Here is an 18,025-nt window from a genome sequence, read left to right on the forward strand (position 1 = left end):
GTGTAGTGTGTACTGTGTATATTTACTATGTAGCCTATAAATAAAGACACACACGAAGCATATATTTAGAAATTTTTATATATTTAGAAATTTTTATATATATATATATATATATATATATATATATATATATATATACACACTATATAAATGTAACATAGTTTTCTTATATGTATCAATGTATATGTGCATGTGTCTGTTTTTCTATATGCATAATAAATATAAGCAGTACATAAATATATATGTAAATCATTTGACAGCACTAGTTTAAAATAACAAATATTTTGTTAATATAATAGTTAAATAATATGAAAAAAGATAAATATACAAATACATGTAAATATATTCATACTTAAATATAGATATGTAATGCTTATAAAATGCCTGATTAAACATATTAATAAATTTGTACACTACCAGTCAAACATTTGGGGTCAGTGAAGAGAAGGCTGATATAAAAAAATAAATAAAAAATAGTCAAAAACAATTATATTGAGAAATATTTTTACCATCTACTGTATAACATGTATTGTCTGTTTTAATATATGTATATATTATTTTTCCCTTTAAAAGCTGAATTTTTAGCATCCATTACACCGATCTTCAGAAATTTTCTTCTTTCTATTAATAATTAGTTAAAATGATTAGTTGTTCTGCCGCTTAAGAAAGCATGAAAGTGTTTCTAGATTGTTTGAAGAATAGTTTTGACTGCACTGTTGCGCTATTATTTTTTTCAATTTCTTGTCATCTTGCATCATGCATCTTTATTCACCAGCATGTCAATAATGATCTTCCTGTAGGTTTTAAAATAGAGCAAAATAACCGTAAACAACCTACAGCATTAATCCATCTTCCACCACGCAGTTATAATGGCCTGGGAGCGTGGTTTCCCGACCAGATCAAGTACCTCCAGTTTGAGGAGTACGAGGCCAACGTCAAGATCTTTCATCGTGAGAAAGTGGAGCGCTTTCATTTCAACTTCACCCTGCAAAATCAGATCCACAAGGAGGGGGAGTATATCCACGACAGGTACATTTATTTATTCATTTACAGAACCTAACATGCTCAATTAATAATCTCTCTGCCCCGATACATACGATGGTTTATAGAATAAAGGACTATTGCAGGTAAACTATCATTTCAAATATATATAAATATTCAAAAAAGGTCTTTTATGCTCAAAGGCTACAGTCATCTGATCAAAAATACGGTTAAAACAGTAATATTGTGAAATATTTAAAATATATGTGTGTGATGAGGGGTCAGAAGCGTTCGGATCCATTCGCGAGCTCTTTAATGGGAATAGTCAGACAGGCAAGGTTCGGTAACAATAGCAGAAATAACACAGGACAGGTAGAGTCGAAAACAGAGTCAGGCAATGGTCGAGGTACACAGGCAATAGGCAGCAAACAATTGGAGAAACGAAAAAACAGAACAAGGTCAAACACAGGAAGACGACAATAATACAACCACTTCAAATTACCGGCCAGCGCAAGGAGACAACTTCACAATGAGTACAATCTGGCAGCAGCTTATATAGCAGTCTAATGAGGTACACCTGGGCAAGTAGTCAGAGCTGAGAAATGGCATGATGGGAAATGGAGTTCTAAAAGGGGTTACATTTTTGGGGAGCGTTCCCTCCGGTGGCCGTCAGAGAGGCGCAATTTATGACAATGTGCATTGGTTAATGTGATTGTCATTTTAATGTACTTCACACGCAGGTTCATCAACATAGAAATAAGAAACGTGAAGTTTGAGGAGTCGCTCTTTGAGAACTGTTATTTTGAGGACATCAGATCAACAGACACCTTCTTTGAGAACTGCACCCTTAAAAACACAGTCTTCTACAACACTGGTATTCAATTCATACTTTTTTTTTGCATGTGCATCATACGTTACACGCTCCCGAATGATCGTCGGGGATTTCCTTTCATTGACTGTGATTTTTGTCCCGTTTCCTACAGACCTTTGGGAAGATTCCAAGTTTATCAACTGTAAGCTGGAAAACGCAACCTTTCTGCACCCCAAAAAAGGCTGCCATCTAAATTTCCAAGAGGAAAATGACATCCTGATCTATCTAGTCAGCTTCCTGGGGAGTTTGTCTGTAATTCCAGGCAACATCGTAGCAGGCCTATTAATGGATAAAATAGGACGGTTAAAAATTATAGGTGAGCGGTCACTTTGGAGCTGACTTTAAAAGGGTTGATGGTATCTAAACGGGTTGTGTGCGTGTGCAGGGGGATCCATGCTAGGCTCGGCCGTCTGCACGTTCTTCCTGCTCCTGTGCTTCAGTCAGTGGGCCGTCGTCTTCTTCCAGTGCCTGTTCTTCGCAGCCAGTGCTGCGGCTTGGAACGGCATTGAGGTCGTCACGGTGGAGCTCTATCCAGCCTCGAAAAGGTACAAAAGACGCCAAAGATCGCCAGAAGACGTCTTTAATACTTCAAATACATACAGACTTTTAAAGAAACACTCCACTTTTTTTGAAAATAGCCTCACTCTCTAACTTCCCCAGAGTTACCGTTTTTTGAATCCGCTCAGTCGATCTCCGGGTCTGTCGATAGCACTTTTAGCATAGCTTAGCATAGATGATTGAATCCAATTAGACCATTAGCATCGCGCTGTTGACGATTAGTCAGAATTAGAGTATAGTTCCTAGTCGTATCAGCCTAGAAAAGCACAACTTTTCATTTTCCGCCGGTTTTAGTACACGATACAACTACAGAAGAGTAGTTTAAATAGGAAAAATATAGACGCTTTTGGGCCATTTTTGAACGCGATGCTACAGGTCTAATTGAATTCAATGATCTGTGCTAAGCTACGCTAGAAATGCTACCACCAGACACGGAGATCGGATGAATGGATTAAAAAACGATAAAACTTAACTTATCAACTCTGTGGGAGTTGGAAAATGAGTCTGTTTCCAAAAAGGTGGAGTGTGCTGCTTTAAAACTTTATTTAAAATGGCATTCCCTCTCTGAACTGCACTACCGTTTATTTGATCAAATATTATTTTTACAAAATATTCCTATTATAAAGTATGATTAAAGTACGTTTTCTATTGGAGTATATTTTGAAATGTAATTTATTACTGAAACGAAAAGCTGAATTCGCAGCATAATTACTCCAGTCTTCAGTGTCAAATCTTTATAATATGCTCAAGAAACATTTCCTGTTATCGTAAATACTGAAAACAGTGCTGGTTAATATTTTTATGTATATATATGTATATATGTGTATATATATGTATATATGTGTATATATATATATATATATATATATATGTATATGTATATATATGTATATGTATATGTGTGTGTGTATAGTATTGATTTCTTCATAAAAAAATCCTACTGACCTCAAATGGCTGGTAAACGGTAACATAAATCACCGAAAAGGATCAGATAATTACAAATCTTTAGATACTGCCGTCCACATGAAAAACATTACAGAACAAAATAAATCATATTTACGTTAGATGTATAAATATTTTAATATATGCCACATATTATTTGCTTTATTCACAAAATTGAGGCATATTTAGTTTTTTTCAGGTTTTCATTTGTTATTTTGTGAGGTGTACAGTCCCTTTAATATCTTATTATGCATATTCAATAATATAGTTTATTAGTTCCAAATATACCCCTACTTTTTTGCCTTTCGCCTGGAAATTTAAAAATGCCATTTTTTCGTCCATCGTTTGCGTCCTCAGAGCCACAGCGTTCGGTGTGCTGAATGGCACGTGTAAACTGGCAGCTATCGTCAGCACCTTCGTCTTCGGCAAGTTTATCGGCATCACCAAGATCGTCCCCATCATCCTGTCCTTCTCGGCGCTGGTGTGCGGAGGGCTGCTGGCGTTTAAGTTACCCGAGACGCGAGAGGTCATTCTTCAGTGAAAAAGCCAAACTCCTCAAGGCCTCCGCGCTGGGTCCAGCTGGACACTGGATGACCGCATGCCGGGCCGCTGAACACTGACGGCAAAAGGGCCGAATCAAGTAAAGCTGATACGGTGTCACGTTAGAACCGCTGTACCGTCGTAGCACAGACACAGTAGTACTTCTTTTAAACTAAAGTTGTAGAGCATATATTTTAAAATGATCACACACTGCGAAAAAATGCGTTTCTAGCTTAGAGTTCTTCTCGTTTTTAGTCAAAATATCTAAAAATTCTCAAATCAATAAGGATAGACGAGTAAAATTATTTAGCTTACCCCATTGGCAGATTAGCTTGTTCTAAGCAAAAACGCACTTAATTTCAACTTGTTTTTCTGAAAACAAGACTATAATTTTTACTAGTTTAGAAAATCATTCTTGATTTAAGAGTCTCTAGATATTTTGACTGGAAACAAGAAAAAGCAATTTTTTTTTTGCGGTGCAGAGGCTATATTTTGAGTAAGGAATGCAAAATTATGGAATATGGGGAAATATATTTGCAACAATTATACAAAATGATTCAGACGTGAGTGTCATCATCGAATTCCCTTTTTTATATCGGAACAAAAAATTACTTTTTGACTGTAAGTTCAATCTTTAAATGAGATCTCTGCATTTTGCTTTTATTAATTATGTAAAAAAAAAAAATGTTGGGTTTTTTTGGTGCAAAAATCTTCATCACCAACTTCATCTAGTTTATGTTGTGCTGTAATTGTTATACTGTGGTATATGTTTATTTCGCATTAGATAATTATATTTTCACTGTATTTTAACTCTGATGTTCTCGGATTCCCATCTTTTCGATTATCGTTTGTCATGCCTTTTAATTAGAGAATGATACAGAATGGAAATATTGTTTGTACGAGGATAGATGTTTTTAAATTTGACTTACGTGAAGTGTGTATAATGCTCATTTACTTTGAAAAAATATGTAGATTTTGTGATTTTGATTTTATTTTCTGTTCACGTAAACACGTGTGAATAGCAGTTACGAAGGAACGGCTCAAAAACAGTAGTTTTAAGATAATATTTATTTTATTTTAATAGGTCAACACTGATTAAATGCTGCAAAAGGGCCTCCATAGCAACAGCTTCATGTCAAATCTAAAATATATAATTCTTTTTTGTATTTGTTCAGCAATTTGAATGAGAAAACATCAAATTATGTTTTTGTCTGGTTTTGTGATTGTATAAAAATAAAATGTAAAATTATTTATTAAAATTATTACTTCACTTCTGATTTTCAGTGGCTTGTCTTCTTTCTCGTTGAAAATGGGAAAGAAAGGGAGAAAACCACAGCGTTTTGGTCTTATTTTAAGTTCCCATGCTTTTCTGCGAGTCCGTGAACATGGAGAGGCGCTTGTAAAAATAAAGCCAGGGCTCACGTGTGAATCAGTCGCACCTCTTGTGATTGTCATTTATTTATGCAAAGGTGTGAAACTAAATCTAGATGATTCTTTCACCAGATTTTAAGTCGGCGTGCGTTCTTTTAAAAGCTAAATATGCTACCCATCTAATGCATTTTATCATTACTTATATTTTTAAATTTGTGACCGCATATGTTTTTTGTCTCAGCATAGCTTAAGTCATTCATTTAGAAAAACACCACCAGCATTATTTATCAGTGTGTGCAGCGGGAAATTTGCATGTGCTTAGTTTTAATCATGCATAACGTGCCCCTCAGTTTAAATCGACTCTGCGATTAGATCTGCTGTTACATTTCATACCAAGGCTGTGAAAGGCCTCGCTTTACTGGGTTTCACCAGTCCGAAATAAAATCTTTATTTACCCGGTAAAAGTACAGGAAGCCAAAGCAGGTAACATGCAAGTAATCAAAGTGCATTATCATGCATGTTTCCACTTTAGCAGATACTTTGGCAGTGTTTCTGTGGGAGTTTGAAATGGAGAGGAGTGGAAAGACACACACACACACACACACACACACACACACACACACAGATGCCAGCTTCACTCATTCTGCTGCAGTACAGAGGTGCCGAATCTAGCACGCTGCTCGTTCACTCTCACACTACAGAAAGACAGAGAGGCGGCCTGGAGGTCACCGCATCGGTCACTGAGGTCAGAGAATCCCTTCTCAAGAAGTGGATCTGGACGATTTGAAGATTCCGTTTCATCTGCAAGGGCAAACTATTCAAAGCTATTATGACAAATGTTCATTTTGAATCTGGTGAAAACCTCAGAGCGGCTGACATGATTAACGTGGAAATCACTTTCTTGGAAGCAGCTGTTTGGTGTGACCAAAATTTAATTTACTTGTGTATTTATGTTTAAACACACGATTGTACTTGCTCGTGGTTTATTTTATTTCAACTGCAGCTTTCTGGTTTTTATTTATTTTTTGATTGGAATTGTATTATTTTCTTTTGAGTATATATATATATATATATATATATATATATATATATATATATATATATATATATATATAATATTTTATTTCAACTGTAGCTTTCTGTTTATATATATATATATATATATATATATATATATGTGTGTATATATGTATTTATTTTCCAATTTTTTATCGTCTCCTGCTTCTACACGAGCAGCCACGTGAAGCACATTCTACTCGACAACAACGCCTGCCCCGAAAACTCTCCAGCGATTTGAAGGAACTTTCTGAATCAAAATCCAGAATAAAACCAACAGGTGGCATTTAACTCAACAACCAAACAGAACAATATATAAACCACAAAGCAGCACGCTGAAAGCACACCGTGAGTTCTATTTCTAAACTGTCTATTTCTAAAAGTTTTTTCAACAGCCACGTCGCTTCAAAACACTAAAAAGGCTGAACATTTCCAAACGTTCAGTTTACTCTGTATATTATGCATTCAATATATTGTATAGCCTACACTCTTAAAAATAAGAACCTCCCAGTATTTTGAAGTTAGTATGCCGGTCCGACCAGCAAAGGACCGTCTGAAACCCGAAAAAAACTGTTTCAAAACATATCTAACCAGCATATCCTTTTTTTCCAACAGGGTCGCAACCTTTCAAAGGTACTTTATTATCAAAAAAGTTCTTCAAAAAGTCTTTTAGAAACCACTCACTGAAAGGTTCTTTTGGAAAACCAAAAAATGCTTTTATGGCATTTTTTTCAGAGTGTACGGTGTTAGATATTATAAATGATGCACTGATTAATCAATCAGATGCAATTGTTTTTTATAAGGCACTCATTATCACTTTGAATCTCTGAATGAGACCCGCTTCGCTGACCACAGTGACTACATCGACCGCTAAACTGCAAACCCGCTCACCAGTCTGTGTGAACGTCACACCTCAAGTGCAATCTGCTAATGGAGTTTATTAAGCATCATTAAACATCATTAAGGTCAATTATGCTGCTTAGCTCTTTGAAATACAACCTCGCGCAGACACCTGGAAGCAGTTTTGAATTATTAAGCTGAGGATTGGGACCGTATCTTATATCTAATTAGCGGCAGGCCGCTTCCACCAATAGTAGGAATCATAAGCTCAGCTGCTTTACCTAAAAACTTATTTAATCTAAAATAAAAGTACTACTGAAACATTGCTATTTGATATACACTAACGATTGGGGTCAATATATATATATATATATATATATATATATATATATATATATATATATATATTTTTTTTTTTATATTGCTAAAAGAAGGTTGCATTTATGTACTCAAAAATACAGTACGTTTTTATTTCTACTATGTCTCCAGTGTCTCATTATCCTTCAGAAATCATTCTTAGCAGTTGTGTTGCTTAATATTTTTTTTCTGGAAACAATTGCATTTTTTCAAGATTCTTTGTTAAATAGAAAGTTCAGAACAGCCTTTGTTTTTATCTTTTGTAACACTATAAACATCCCTACTGTCACTTTTGAATCATTTAATGCATCCTTGCCGAATTAACTATAACCATAACTGTTAATCTATAATGAACCATAATAAGTAGTTTTAAAGAGAACCCATGCATTGTTTGGTCGGTTGAGTTTTCTGGTAGAGTAGCTGCACTAGTTTGTTGTTTTGAAAAGGAGTCAAAATTCACACCTCTGCTCCTGCGGCCTCCGAGTCTTTCCCAGACGGGTTCAGGCCGAGTCCTGGGGTCTGAGAGACAGAGATGGCTACCGTAGGCCTGCAGAGGTGTCACCTCGCACCTCTGAGTCCAACATATAAACCGCCGGCCCTCCTTCCAGCCTTCATTCGCCCTCAGAGTCGCAATATGGAAAGCTCAAGCCGCGGCCGGCAGAACCAGTGGAGCTGTTCGAGCTCAGAGTCGGAGTTTTACAGCGTTTCCTCTCCAGACACCGTCTCTCCGGATCCATCCGCGGACCGGGGCTTCTCCCCGTCCCGCCGAGCCCGGCCCGCACGCTCAGAATCAGTCGAACCCGTGGGCGCCGTCAAGAAGAAGCGCAGATTGAGGCTGAAGAACCCGAGCGAGCAACGGCAGAACGCCAGTGAGAAGGAGAAGCTGAGGATGAGGGATCTGACCAAAGCCCTCCACCACCTCAGGACCTACCTGCCTCCGTCCGTAGCTCCCGTAGGCCAGACCCTGACCAAGATCGAGACGCTCCGGCTCACCATACGCTACATCTCGTTCCTGTCTGCTCAGCTGGGTCTCAGTGAAGAAGAGCTGAACCACCGGAAGAACGGGAACCCCGGCGGCTGCTCGTATTCTCCAGAGATCGTTGGTTATTTTCAGTACAGGTCTATGGCTGGAGACTGGGTCGAGCGAGGGCATGGTTACGGTCACCATGATGGACGGTTTGAGGGTCGCTCTGGTCACACAGGGCAATGTGAAGAGATCAGCGTGGATCAGTATGGTGCTTCCACACAGCAGCTTTCAACAGAGCAAAACTTCTCTGCAAACGTAGACGGCTTCCTCCAGACACAACAGTGCGCTCAAACTTCACAGACATACCAGGTAGATGGAAAGACTGCTTTATAGATGATAAAATGTTTCTAGAAATATTTGTTTAATTATTGAATTATATTACTATACAATTTTTTTAAATATTGATATTTTTATTTGTTATCCAGTTATACATTCAAATGTATTATATTATATATATATATATATATATATATATATATATATATATATATATATATATATATATATATATATATATATTTTTTTTTTTTTTTTTTTTTTTACACTAAATAGTACAGAGGCAGTATATAATCATTTATGTGCGTCATCTATCTATTTGTACATTACATTTTAATATTACTTAATTTGTTTTAATGATAATGATATTTAGCTGAACTTTAAGTAAAGTTAGTTAAATTTAATTAATCTGTAAATACAAAAATAACTGGCAGACCTCTTGCAGTACAGCACAAGGTTGAAGATGATTGGTATAAATTCATATTTTAAATACTGCAAGTGTATCTGGTCATTATAATTATTTACAATTTTAAAAACTTTAAATAGCCAAAATAATAAATAAATATCTGAAAAATAGGAAAACTACTAAAAGAAAATATATGTGTGTGTGTGTGTGTGTGTGTGTATTTAGATGACAAAATAATATCTGAATTCAGAAAACCATAATAAAATGAAAAAAATACTACAATCAATGTTGTGCAATTAACAGTTGAAATTATTAGAATATAATATAATAAAACCTATTTAAAAGTACTGTACTCTAACCAATCCTCTATCCTTCTTTTTAGGCTTATGGCAGAAACTTTGGCTATCATCTTGTTCCTCAAGCTTACTGGAGCTGACCGCAAAAACCTCTCCATCACTCCCAAAGCAAGACTGGTGCCTACTACTGTATTGTGTACAGTAAATGGATGTGGATGTTTGGATTGTGAAAGCAATAAATGTGAATCAAAGTTAATCCTGTTATTCTTAAATTTAAGTTATATGTGTTACCCATGTCTGTCCTGTGTAAATACAAAACTATATTTGATACGTATTTATAATAAAACATGCCTTATTAAAAATAATTTGCTGTTCTTTTTCTTGTTCTCTACACTGGTGTTTCAGTCATATTGATAACATAAAAATATATATGTGTGTGTGTGTGTGTGTGTGTGTGTGTGTGTAGTATGTTCATTAAAGTATATCTACCATTTCTAAATAGAAATTGAAGTTGTGTGGTGTTTATCCTGTCCTTTCAGAATTACAGTAAGGAAAATGGCATGGGAGTCTAAATTAAACATTATATTTAGCTCCCTCTTTTGGCCATCTGACAACATTTACTAACAGTGATGACATTCATATAAACTGTGTAAATATATCAACCTCATTTTTTGATTAGTAACATGCAATGCTAAGAACTTCATTGGGACTTGAAACCCATTTCTTTTGCACCCTCAGAGTCAAGATCAACAGCTTTGTTTAGAAATATTTCCCTATCCTAGCAAACCATACATCCATGGAAAGCTTATTTATTCAGCTTTTAGGTACCAATTAAAATATATATATATATATATATATATATATATATATATATATATATATATATATATATATATATATATATATATATATAATTTGTAAAAAAATTGCAAATCACTTGCGGTTTGCGTTGCTAATTTCTTTCCACCTATACGTGGGAACTACATGTCCCACAATGCTCCTTGACTACTTCCGGATTCAGGAATACTCGAGCTAAAAAGTCCAACCTGCCACCAGATGTCAGTAACGTCCGAGTCAAACAACCTCTTAGTATAAAGAGTACAAAGTACTAAAAAGTAAAAATAAACATACTTCAACCTACTTATGTTTTGAAATTGACTATTGACAATAAATAACGCGGCGATGGATTAATTCGGTGTAGAAGTGTAATTGACCCTAAGTAGACCTTTGTCATGGCAAAAGCGATTGTTAAATTTCACGCAGATTATATACTATATATAGATATAGATATTATAAATATATATATATATATATATATATATATATATATATATATATATATATATATATATATATATATATATATATATATATATATATATATCAAGCTTTAATATGTAGGCTAACAGATCCGTTGTGACAACCGTGGAAGCAAAAGTCTCGTATTCATTGCCACAACCTAACTTTGTGACCATGTGAGGTCAGTAATAATTCAGATATGCGAACATTTACTATAGGAATAAATAATATCAAACATGTTTACATGACTGAAAGCGTTTAGCCGGAAAGCATTAGTTCGGTGCTGATCGTCACATAAAAAGAAGTTGAAATGAAGTTCTTAGCAATGCATATTATTAATCAAAAAATATGTTTATGGTAGGGAATTAAAATTGACTATATCTTTATGGAACATGATCTTTACCAAAATAAGTATCTTTACCATGATCTTTCCCACCTTCCACAGGGACCTAGAGACCTCAATCACTTCCCCACCGACTGACTATTAGTGGAGTCACCTTACTGTGCCTTTGCAATATTTAATTGCATAAAAGCCTTTATTTATCATTGTCAAGATTTCAGCTATAGTACCTCAGCACTCGTCACTTGTCTGCTTAATTGTCAGGTGTTATGTGTGCCACTGTGTTGAATATGTACTGTGTACTATGTTGAATAGCATATTGTGTATATTGTATACAGACAGAGTATTATGTAGAATCAGTAGCACATCACTTATTTGTGTGTAGTAGGCACCTGGAGGTTATGTTGTCATGTACAATCACAATAAAGTTGTCACTTTCTTATCCTAATGATTTTTGGCATAAAAAAAAATAATTTTGACCCATACAATGTATTTTTGGCTATTGCTACAAGTAAATGTTAAAGAAAAAATATCAGCTTAAATGACAATTTTTTATTTTTATGAAATTCGTTAAATAATGCATCATCTAAAAGCTGAATGAATAAGCTTTACATTAGTTTGGTTCGTTAGGGTAAGACGATATGTGCAGAAAATCTAAATGTGCAAAAAAAACGTTCTCCAAATTAAGTCCTCGCCTTAATATCCTAATTTTTTTTTAGCATACAAGTAAAATCAATCATTTTGACCCACAGCTATCGGTACAGATTAACCTATGCGGCGTAAGACTGGTTTTGCTGTCCAGAGTCACTCACATATAGGCTAGTTATAAACTTAAAGCTAAAGCTGTTTACTCGTAAAAGTATTCGTAAGAGTCTCGGACGCTCAGACAAACAAATCTTCTGTCAGATGCAGTTGCAGAAAAGCCCCTGAAAATATCATGTTCCGGTTCAGTATCTGCCGTCAGATGACTTTATGTTGTCGGGCTCTCGGTGTACTCGTGATCAAACGACACATACATCCTTGGTGATCATTAAAAACATGCGCTCTGTGATTTCACCAATTGCAAACGTTTGAATAGCGTACATTTTGCCAAAACCTTAGTATTCGACAATGTCCTTTCTTTCTAATTTCGAAGCACAGTGTAAGCGCTGATATATGACATATATCCAAATATAAAACATACCATCATAATGCCAAAGTATTTATATATTTGAGCTAATGTTCAGGCTTCCGCAGTAAGAGTTAAGAGCAGATGCAAACTTGTTGTTTTGTTCGTCTTTAATGAGTGTTCCTAATGAATCTTTACCGGATGTCGGGCGATATTTCACGCTCATTAGCCGTTTCCACATCTGCTGGCCTGTGTGCAATGTATCGCTGCTAGATTGTCCGTTACGTTCTGATTCAGTGAATCTCGTAATTGTATACAGTAACTTTAAAGCTCCCAGAGAGCTGCATTATAACAACCAAGCAGATGTCACGCTTGGTTCTTAACTAAAAAACTAAAAACAGTATGGAAGCCACTTTGACCTCTGTTCGCGCATAAAAGGGTCACATTTGTCAACATTTATTTGCAGAAATTGGCAAAAATGCATTGATTGTATGGGTCGAAATGCCTGTAGTATAGATTGTATTTTTCCTATTTTGTGCATTTTGTATATTTGCATATAATTCTTTTTATTATCTGTCTTGGCTTGTCATCCTGTTGCAATGTAGAGCTTCTGTCGCTAAAACTAATTCCTCGTATGTTTAAACATACCAGGCGATGAAGTTGATTCTGATTGTCAGATATAAGTTATTTCTGTAGTGTACTGATCCAAGCACGGTCCCTCAGATGTCACGTGTATTCAGTCTGTGACAAGTGAAGCCTATTGCCGCTAATGAAGTTCAACTGACTGTGAAAAGCCCATTCACGCCACAAAGTCTAGCCTCGGACCTTGTCACCGAGACCCCCCCTCGCAATACTCGTGTCCTAATGTGAGCGAGCTGCATTTTAAATGCATAGAACAGTTGTGTGTGAATTACGGTAAGTTGTGGAATTAGCCCACACAGTTTATTTTGCCGGCTTGTGGGGGATATTTGATGTGCAAATCCCAATGTCAAATACACACATTCAGCTCTTTCATCTCGGAAGGCAAATACACAATTAAAACGTGCGAATGTGTGACAATCACGTGTTAATCGGCTCATAATCACTGGGGTGTTAAACAAAGTCAGAGGAAATCCCCCAAATTAAAGGGTTAGTTCTCCTAAAAAAAAAATAATATTGTCTTTAAAACGAGATGAGTTTGTTTTCTTCGCTGGAACAGATTTGAAGAAATTTAGCATTACTTTGCTCGCTCACCAATGGATCCTCTGAAGCGAATGGGTGCCGTCAAAATGAGAGTCCAACATCACAACAAATCCATCATTTACTGGCATATTAAATGTAAAACCCTGGTTTCTGGCCAAAATAGTCCTTATCTGTATCCATATCCATTCATAGTCCATATATCACTTCTTAAAGCGAAAAAGTCCATTCACATTAAAGTCCACCCAACATACGTTTGGTTCGAATCTCTTTGTTTTGCAATATCATGGATAGAGAACCATTGTAATCTTTTCACTTCACAAAACTTCTGAAGTTAATTGATGGACTGCCGTGGGTTACTGTGACGTTTTTATCAGCTGTTTGGACTGTGATTCTCACGGCACCCATTCGCTGCAGAGCACCCATTAGCGACGTAATGCTAAATTTCTCCAAATTTCTCTTTTAATGAAGAGTCAAACGTGTCCACATTTTGCATGGCCTGGGGGCGAGTAAATTGTCAGCGAATTATATATTGATTCCTGTAGGTTATGTTAGACACTCTGGTAGTTTAGTTCAGTTTACCAAATTTTTAATATCACATCTGCAATCTACAGTCCCACGTGAGTCCGAATAATGCCAGCATGTCTCTTAGGACCAGTGTTGAAGTCCAGGAGAACTTTCAGAGCTAACTCCATAAACATTTCGGAGGTGTGACTTCGCACCTTCGATTAGGAAATAATGCAGTCTTATTTAAAATCGACATTTAAAATGAAGCAAATGCATAATTCGCGATTACATTCATCGAGCGCATAGCTAGGAATGTTCAGATGATATTTAACGTGCGTAATTCGTGTTGATATCTACGTATATGTGCGTCTCTGTTGATGCAGGAGTCAAATACGACACTTCTGTTTGTGGGAACCGCAGTCGCCGATCTCGTCCACCACCGTCATCTGCTTCATCACCGCAGGAGCCCTAAGAAGGTGTCATTTTCAGACCCCTGAGGTCAAAACTTCATGTCTAGCTATGCATGCAATCAGAATGGTGTTAATCGTGTTAACGTGAAGGAGCGGGTGCGATGCGATCGTGTTTTTCTCATGCTCCTCTCCTCACGGATTCCGATAAAAAGCTCGCCGATGAACCGAGTCTGGTAGAGCTACTGTGCTCGTTAGTCGGGAAGATTCGGATTTGTAATCTGAGACGACCTGAATGTCCAAACATGTCATCAGCAGCAAATTATCACTGACCTCGAAAAGCCTGCGGCTTCAGGAGATCGTCGGGAAAATGCACACAGAACGCAAACAGAAGTTCTTTGTTATGGTTGATCAGCTTCAGACGAAGTGCAGCGCTGAAGCCAGTGGTGCATTTCTCAGAAATACTGCATACGATCGATTGTTCTGCTCTTAGCTTTTCAACTCTGGCTTCGTACAGGTCAGATGACAGAAAACATGGGCGTCGCGATTTATGGTAAAATGTATTAATGGAAAGTAACTGGTCACTGTAAGTTTTCAGTATTTTGAAATAATGTTTTAGCTTTTTACTAAATAGTATTTTGTTGTGACAAATAAAAAATACATATAGTTTTAGTCATTAAAAAAAAAAAAATTACATGTAGTTGCTCAAGTTTGCTATGTGAAAATGTGTTTTTTAAAATACAAAAATATAATTAAAAATACTGTTTAATTGTTACATTAGAAAATAACTTTTGAATTTGAATACATAGTAAAATGGAAGTGTATATAATATACATATAACATATATTTTTTCTTACATTTTTTCCAAATGTATACATGTAATTTTAATCATTTTTAAAATATCAGTAGTTCCTTTATATATATATATATATATATATATATATATATATATATATATATATATATATATATATATATATATATATATATATATGTATATATGTATATATATATGCACAATACCTTTCTGAGGTTTTCTGATCATTTTTTATGTTCTTTTAAAAAGTCTTTTATGCAAAATTAAGGTTATGTATAGATATTTACGTTGTACATCATTATGAAATGTATGTAAATTTTTGTTTTGATATATATGAGTGGAATTTTAAATCTTATCTATCTATCTATCTATCTATCTATCTATCTATCTATCTATCTATCTATCTATCTATCTATCTATCTATCGATCTATCACTTATTTAAACTTGTGAGCTCAGGCTGTTTCTGGTCCTCACACCTCACATCTGAGGCAGGAGAAGCTGTTCTTTCCCACAGACCCCCTACTTCTGGTGTCACTTCTCCTCTCAAGTACTGACTGGGACCCTGTGAGGTGCCAAATCGCACCTCATGGAGGATATATACAGGAGGAACACGTTCCACCAGCAAACACAACCTCCTTCAGCAGAGACCTTCTCAACCCTACAGCCATGGATACCTCCAGCTCTCCTCTTCAGATCCAAGACAGCGGCGCGTTCGTCTTTGACTGCGAGAAGCTTCTGGATCAGAGCTACTCCTTATCGGACGCGGGCTACTACAGCGCCTGCAGCAGCCTGTCTCCAGCCTCTTCTGTAGATTCCTGCTGCTTCTCTCCTCAAGCTTACCCTCGTGGTGCGGGACAGGACATACCCCAGATCTCCCCACACCGCAGCATCACCGGCCAGGGGAAGAGCGGGGTCCAGCCACCCAAGAGAACCGGGCGGCCGAGGTCAAAATTCCCTGGAGTCAAACGGCAAACCGCAAGTGAGCGGGAGAAGCTGAGGATGAGGGATCTGACCAAAGCTCTTCATCACCTCAGGACGTACCTGCCTCCGTCAGTGGCCCCTGTCGGAAAAACCTTGACCAAGATCGAGACTCTGCGGCTCACTATCCAGTACATCTCCTGCCTGTCCGCTCAGCTCCAGCTCAGTGAAGACGAGGCTGATCGTGGAGCTCAGGCCGAGGCCGAGGCTGCATCAAACACCTTTGACAGCTTCACTGCGACTCCTTCAGTCACCCAAAGTTTACCAGCTCAGCAGTTCTCTTCTGTGACTTGCTATCAGGTATGTACATGGTGCAATGTAATTTTTGTTACATTTTTAGTCATTTCTGTGTGTTTGTCATTTTTATTATTTATTTTTTAATTAGTGTTTTATTTATTTTTTTAAGTAATTTTTTAATGGTTTTAATTTAAAATTTACGTGGTTGTTGTGCTGTTATATTTATAAAAATAATTTTAATAATAATAATAATAATAATGATTAATTCTTTGTATTTTAAAAATGTAATAAAAATTTTAAATTACTTAATTTGATCTTTATTTTATTTTTCCAGACTCAGAATCCGGTCGAAAGCGAACTCCTATCCGTCCCAGCTCACGACTGTTGGTTCCTCGAGCAACACACTTTCTTGCCCGGACGGTGCTGATAAAAGCGGACTGAAATGCAATTATTAATTGGTGCAATGTGTGTAAACTAATGAAAATCAAACACTTTATTTTTTGCGAATATGTCTGTACAGCTATTTATATTTTTTCTATGTTTAAAAAGATATATTAATATTTATGAATTGTACATTTTCTGGTAAATAAAGCCTTGAAGAATCTCGCATGGGTTTTGCGTTCTTAACATTACACGCAAGTGATTTCAACATGAAAAAAAACGATGTACGCCATAAAACAGATCATTAAGCAGCGTCCTAACGAGGGACAGCTGTGATGGTCATTACACGTTGTAATTCACACGTTTGAGGAAACACCCCTGCAGGGCGACCGTCGATGTGGGCAGGAGAGTAAACTAACCCTCGCAGATGAGACCCTTTAATACCCCTCAGACTGTAAACAAAGCTCTTCTTCTGAAACGCCAGGTCTGATGCCTCTTTCGAGCTAAAAAGATAAACTGACATGTCTCACATTCTCTTTTGTTTTGAGTACCTATAGGACAGGTTCAGCCAAAAATTAAACAATGCTGAAAATTCCATTGGACCGTCCAAGAAAGAATTGATATAAATAGCCTTCGAAATGATCTTTTTTGGAACAGAAATTGAGCGATTGATGGATCCCCTGCAGTGAATGGGTGCCGTCACAGCCCTCCAGTCTATCAATTAACGTCTTGTAATGTGAAAAGCTGTAAGAATCGCTTCTCGGGTTCTGACGGCACCCATCCAGTGATCTAGCTACCTTTCATCTAGACACATCTCGATGGCGAGTACATTTTCAGTAAATTTAACCTTATAGGTGAGTTAGTCCTTTAAGTACCCATGATGCCGAGAACAAGTCGATACGATCCCATGTCTGATTGCACAACAACAAAAACTTTGCTGTGACTTCACTAGATATTAATAGCACCATTAGTGACGTGAGTGACAGCTGTTCTTCAATGTTCATTTATAATGTGGTAAAAGTCGTAAGAGTCTCGAAGGTGTCAAGCCTGCAGCTGCTTTCAGACACCATAATAATGAATCGCTTCCTCACACTCCCTTCCTCCCATTTGTGCAGTCTTGTCTACTTCCTCTGTTGAGCCCCTAATGACACAGAAGAATTAACAACGTTCATCTAGTTACAGAAACAAGTCTCGAAGCGTCTCGTGCCTGTGGTCCGTTCCACTGCAGATGCCTTAAGCTCATCTTTCAT

At 36.6% G+C, this 18,025-nt stretch overlaps 3 protein-coding genes across 3 annotated transcripts in view; all 3 read left to right on the forward strand.

Moving 5' to 3' along the window:
• The window catches only part of sv2ba (synaptic vesicle glycoprotein 2Ba), a 9,628-nt gene extending 5,735 nt beyond the window's left edge, over positions 1–3,893 (forward strand). The window contains exons 8-12 of the mRNA XM_043245402.1: positions 865–1,029; positions 1,722–1,855; positions 1,965–2,168; positions 2,238–2,397; positions 3,710–3,893. Coding sequence (XP_043101337.1) covers positions 865–1,029; positions 1,722–1,855; positions 1,965–2,168; positions 2,238–2,397; positions 3,710–3,893 — 847 coding nt within the window. The remainder of the gene's footprint in view (positions 1–864; positions 1,030–1,721; positions 1,856–1,964; positions 2,169–2,237; positions 2,398–3,709) is intronic.
• Positions 3,894–8,150: 4,257 nt separating this feature from the next.
• Positions 8,151–9,661, forward strand: mespba (mesoderm posterior ba). The gene is made up of 2 exons (XM_043243152.1): positions 8,151–8,852; positions 9,608–9,661. The coding sequence occupies exons 1-2, from the start codon at positions 8,151–8,153 to the stop codon at positions 9,659–9,661; spliced, it is 756 nt and encodes a 251-aa protein (XP_043099087.1).
• Positions 9,662–15,845: 6,184 nt separating this feature from the next.
• On the forward strand, positions 15,846–16,821 carry mespaa (mesoderm posterior aa). Its single transcript, XM_043243298.1, has 2 exons — positions 15,846–16,457; positions 16,729–16,821. Exons 1-2 carry the CDS (start codon positions 15,846–15,848, stop codon positions 16,819–16,821), a joined length of 705 nt encoding a protein of 234 aa, XP_043099233.1.
• The last annotated feature ends 1,204 nt before the right edge of the window (positions 16,822–18,025 follow it).

Source organism: Puntigrus tetrazona, chromosome 7 (genome assembly GCF_018831695.1).
Source record: "Puntigrus tetrazona isolate hp1 chromosome 7, ASM1883169v1, whole genome shotgun sequence".
Taxonomy (NCBI): Eukaryota; Metazoa; Chordata; class Actinopteri; order Cypriniformes; family Cyprinidae; genus Puntigrus; species Puntigrus tetrazona.